The 5,129-nt window shown below is 42.1% G+C and overlaps 1 protein-coding gene across 1 annotated transcript; it reads left to right on the top strand.

The window, feature by feature from the left end:
* The first annotated feature begins 3,398 nt into the window (after positions 1-3,398).
* LOC102829554 (zinc finger protein 345-like) lies at positions 3,399-4,927 on the top strand. Its single transcript, XM_006876275.1, has 4 exons — positions 3,399-3,403; positions 3,727-3,866; positions 3,951-4,033; positions 4,097-4,927. The coding sequence occupies exons 1-4, from the start codon at positions 3,399-3,401 to the stop codon at positions 4,925-4,927; spliced, it is 1,059 nt and encodes a 352-aa protein (XP_006876337.1).
* The last annotated feature ends 202 nt before the right edge of the window (positions 4,928-5,129 follow it).

The raw sequence follows: 5,129 nt of genomic DNA, 5'->3' as shown, positions 1-5,129 counted from the left end.
CACCCTGAGATCCTGTTCCTCCGTCACTAGATCCTTCCTCTGTGTAGATGTGGCTCTTCTGCATCTCGATGCAGGAATCGCTTTCTTTATGTGACTTTGTGGCTGACACTAGGGAGCATTAGCATCCCCATGCTGGACCTTGGTGCTCTGTGTAGAAGGAGAAGTCTCCCGACCAGAGCCGAAACCTGGAACAGCGGTTGATGTTGGAAGCTAGTACGTGGCCCTCCAGAGCCAGCCCAGCCCCAGCTCTCTTGACTTTCCCCAAGTACTGGACGATTTTGTGGGCAGTTTTCATGTATGAAACCATTTTATTGTAAATGTGTATGGTTATAAAAATTATTTGTGAAATTCTAAATTTTAACAAAGTTCAATTTACTCTTTTATTTATTTGTATATCTTGCTGTTGACGTTCTATGTGGAAAATCATTAACAAACTCACGGTCACTTAGGTTTCCTTCTACGTTGTTTTCTTGAAGTTGTATAATTTTGCATTCGTACTTAAGGCTTTGATCCATGTTGGCGTGAATATTCGTCAGTGTTATAAGACTTCTGTGTAGACTCTTGTTTGGCTGGTTCGTTGGTTTCTACCTAGTGACTGTATAGAGGTATTACAGGACTGTTTATTGAAAAGGGTATCATGTTTTCCTTGAATTGCCTCTGGTACTTACTCAACATCACAGGATTCTATTGTAGTCTTTGTTTGTGGACTTTCTGTGTTCTGTTTCCATTGATGCATTTGTCTAGTGTTTTGCAAAAACTTCAATACCGTGATATTGTAGCTTCAGAGTTTAATGAATTTGCTGATAGTCACAAAATGAATGTTGGGATTTTGACTGGGATTCTACTGGAGGGGATAGATCACCTTGGGTAGAACTGGCATCTTCACAATACTGAGACAAGATGCTGTCAGTGAGGAAGTGAATGTGGTGAAGGGACAAGGCAAATGGCTGTTCCCTAGAGCAGACCTTGGGTAGAACACAGAACCTCGAGTTACACACCTGTGACTTCTCAGTGTTGGGGAATGGCAGCCTCACCTTGTGTTCTTGCACCTAGTGGAGTGCAGGCTACCTTGCTGATCAGGAATGTATGTGATGTTCTAGGACCCAGTGGTTGTTGAAGATGTGGCCGTGGTCTTCACCCAGGAAGAATGGGATTTTCTGGATTCTACTCAGAGGAAACTCTACAGAGACGTGATGGTGGAAACTTTCAGAAATCTGGATTCAGTAGGTATGAATGGCATCTTTTCTTTAGTTCCTTATGTGTATAATAATATTTAACTCATCAACATTGCTCAATTAATGTGGGATGAGCAATGGGAAGACATTGTTCCATTAAAGAGGCACCTCCTTCTCATAGGAAGGTCACATGCCCGCGCTTCTCCATAAACATAGAGCTGTTTTATGTAGTAGAATAAGTGTTCATTTTTCTTCTGAATAAAATAGCTGAGGCTCTGTGAGTGTTGTTAAGTGTAAACATTGGTTTCAGGGGTCAGTTTCAGGCACTGATGATCTCTCTGTTTAGCTCCTGATTCCCATGTGTGTCTCTATCACTCAGTCTTCACATAAACATTTCTTAGTAAATTCCTCTTTAACCATAACCAGACATATGACTGCACGTCTCTATTCACGGGAGCCTTTTTATATTTCACTAATTATTCCTATTTGTTTCATATTGTGGAACTCAACTTCAATTATGGGGTCAGTGTCTCAAAACTGTCACGATGAAGAAAAGTTACCCAGTGAACTAATAATGGTGCAATTCATGAAGAACCACACCTGGTCCTGTATGGTAAATGAATTCACAGCATCACCTGGCAGCAAAGAGCATGAAAACCAGGGCACACATTTGAGGTGAGTGCTATTCCATCAAAGAAAAAGAGTCACTCACTTCAAAGTCCCAAGGTGTCATGACATCAAATTTCAACACACAAAAGACTTGAAGTGGACACTTGTCTTGTTTATGTCACAATTATTTGAGGCTATGTCAGAGTGTACACGGGAATATCTCAGTATCTTTCAATTCCGTTTTTTTACGGCTTTGAGGTCATGTTGTCAGTATTTATAAATCTGGACTGGTGCTTCAAATGTAGTAATGTTCAGTTATTGCTGCCCAGGAAAGGTGATGATGCATGCCTTTAATCGTAGTGATATTTTTCCCGTCGAGTTGTAAACATTGCACAGCGTGCCATTCAAAGATGGTGACCGACTCCCCAGCTCCAAATGTTTTTGCTCTACCCATCTCCCATTGGGGGTGGTTGGTTGTATTCTTGGCTGGATTGTGGGGAGCAACAGTCTATCCAATTGGTGGAATTGATTGTCATCTGAACCCAATACCATGGAAAGTTTCTTAATCAGATCAAATTGTGACAGATAAAAGACACTTGTCTTGTTTATGTCACAGAATGTTTTGAAACTCTCTGATCTTATTGATAGTTTCTGGAAAACATAAAGAGTAATTGTGTTGGTGCTAAATGAAACATGAGACAAATGAGAGCTGAAACCATGTATACTCACTGTCTGGTAATTGTGAAATGGGAACAAACTTATCTGGAACACCATATTGCCTTTTTCTTTTCTTTTCTTAATGCTTTTTATTGGGGATTAGTTAAAGGTTTATAGTACAGCTCATCAGTTTGACCTTCACACTGCCTGTCATTCACAGAAGTCATACAATAGAGAACGTCTATGAGCGTTGTGAAGGCAGCCAGTGTGGGGAAACCTCCAACACGTTACCAGGTCTTACTGTGCTCCAAGGGAAACCCACAGAAGGAAACCCTGTGAAATGCTGCAAATCTGGAAAAGGCTTCATGGATGACTCATCCCATAGCCATCCTACCAGGTCACTCACCGAATGTGATACCTGTCTGTGTAAGGAACGTGGGGATGCCTGCAGATGTTCCTCTCATAAAATCACTCCTATGACAACTCCTACAGGAAAAACAAACCTTAAATATAAGCTCTGTGTGAAAGATTTCACTTGTATCTCAACCCTTAAGAGTCCCCTCACAACAGTCCCTGGTGAAGAATGTTACGAATTTAATGACTGTGGAAAATTTTTCTCATCCTCAAAAGATAGCAGAGTTCAGAAGTATGAATGTAAAGAGAGTTGTAAAATCTATCATTGCTCATCTCTCATTTTAAATGAATGTTTTTATCAGCCTCATAAATGTCAGAAATGTAAGAAAACTTTTAGTGAGGCGTCATTACTCATGCAACATGTACAAGTTCACAGAGGAGAGAGGCTTTATGAATGTAAAGAATGTGGGAAAGTCTTCAGACAGCGCTCACACCTCATTAGACATATGCGAATCCACAGTGGAGAGAAGCCCCATCAATGTAAGAAGTGTGGGAAAGCCTTTAGAAGCTTCTCAGACCTCATAAGACATAGAAGAATCCACAATGGAGTGAGACCCTATGAATGTAAGGAGTGTGGGAAAGCCTTTAGAACAACCTCGGCCCTGTCTGCACATAGAAAAATCCACAGTGGAGAGAGGCCCTATGAATGTAAGGAATGTGGGAAAACCTTTACAGTAAACTCAGCCCTCACTGTACATAGAAAAATCCACAGTGCAGAGAAGCCCTATGAATGTAAAGTGTGTGGGAAAGCCTTTAGAGTAACCTCCGCACTCTCTCAACATAGAATAATCCACAGTGGAGAGAGGCCCTATGAATGTAAGGAATGTGGGAAATCCTTTAGGGAGGCCTCAAACCTCACTAACCATAAAAGAATCCACATTGCAAAGAGGCCCCATGAATGTAAAGTATGTGGGAAAGTCTTCAAGAAGGCCTCACACCTCACTGTCCATAGAAGAATCCACAGTGGAGAGAAGCCCTATGAATGTGAGGACTGTGGGAAAGCCTTTAAAAGTTTCTCAGACCTCGTAACACATAGAAGAATCCACAGTGGAGAGAGACCCTATGAATGTAAGGTGTGTGGGAAATCCTTTAGAGCAACCTCGGCCCTCTCTGTACATAGAAGAATCCACAGTGGAGACAAGCCTTATGAATGTAAGCAGTGTGGGAAAACCTTTACAGTAAACTCAGCCCTCATTGCACATACAAGAATCCACAGTGGAGAGAGGCCCTATGAATGTAAGGAGTGTGGGAAAGCCTTTAGAATCGTCGCAGACCTCACAAGACATAGGAGAATCCACAGTGGAGAGAGGCCTTATGAATGTGAGGAGTGTGGGAAAGCCTTTAGATCAGCTTCCAGTCTCACTGCACATAGAAGAATTCATACTGGTGAGAGGCCTTATAAATGTAAGGAATGTGGGAAAGCCTTTACTGAATCCTCAAGCCTCACAAAACATAGAGGAATCCATAGTGGAGAGAGGCCCTATGAATGCAAAATGTGTGGGAGAGTCTTCAAGAAGGCCGCAAGCCTCAGTAACCATAAAAGAATCCACATTGGAAAAAGGCCTCATGAATGTAAAGTATGTGGGAAAGTCTTCAAGAAGGCCGCGCACCTCACTGTCCATAGAAGAATCCACAGTGGAGAGAAGCCCTATGAATGTGAGGACTGCGGGAAATCCTTTGTAAGCGACTCAAACTTCATAAGACATAAAAGAATCCATAGTGGAGAGAAGCCCTATGCATGTAAGGAGTGTGGGAAAGCCTTTAATGTAACCTCAACCCTGACTGCACATAGAAGAATCCATAGTGGAGAGAGGCCTTATGAATGTAAGGAGTGTGGGAAATCATTTAGAGTAACCTCAACCCTCAGTGTACATAGACGAATCCACAGTGGAGAGAGGCCCTATCAATGTAAGGAGTGTGGGAAAGCTTTTAGAGTAATGTCAGGCTTCATTGCACATAAAAGAATTCATACTGGTGAGAAGCCCTATGAATGTAAGGAGTGTGGAAAGTCCTTTATTCAGGCCTCCAACCTCACAGTACACATGAGAATCCATGGCGAAGAGAGGCCCTAAGAATGTAAAGAATGTGCAAAGGCCTTTAGCCATATGGTTCCCTAAACATATTGTAATGTCAGTGGGTAGAAGCCCTAGGAATGTGGGAAAGCCTTTAGGGATTCCTCACACCTCATTACACATGTGCAAACTTACCTTGGAGCCCTGCCTTATGAGTGTACACAGGTGGTGGAAAAGTCTTTATGTACGCAGGCCTCAAACC

Source organism: Chrysochloris asiatica, unplaced genomic scaffold, assembly GCF_000296735.1.
Source record: "Chrysochloris asiatica unplaced genomic scaffold, ChrAsi1.0 scaffold00372, whole genome shotgun sequence".
In the NCBI taxonomy this organism is placed as follows: Eukaryota; Metazoa; Chordata; class Mammalia; order Afrosoricida; family Chrysochloridae; genus Chrysochloris; species Chrysochloris asiatica.
The sequence above is the reverse complement of the archived record's forward strand: the minus strand, read 5'-3'. Positions and strand labels throughout refer to the sequence as shown.

Bases quoted from the DNA above. Each gene is read 5' to 3' on its own strand.
- LOC102829554 (XM_006876275.1), top strand. The intron at 3,867-3,950 runs GTTTCTCAGACC...AATCCTTTAGAG, and splicing joins CTGTGGGAAAGCCTTTAAAA to CAACCTCGGCCCTCTCTGTA. The intron at 4,034-4,096 runs GTAAACTCAGCC...TATGAATGTAAG, and splicing joins AGTGTGGGAAAACCTTTACA to GAGTGTGGGAAAGCCTTTAG.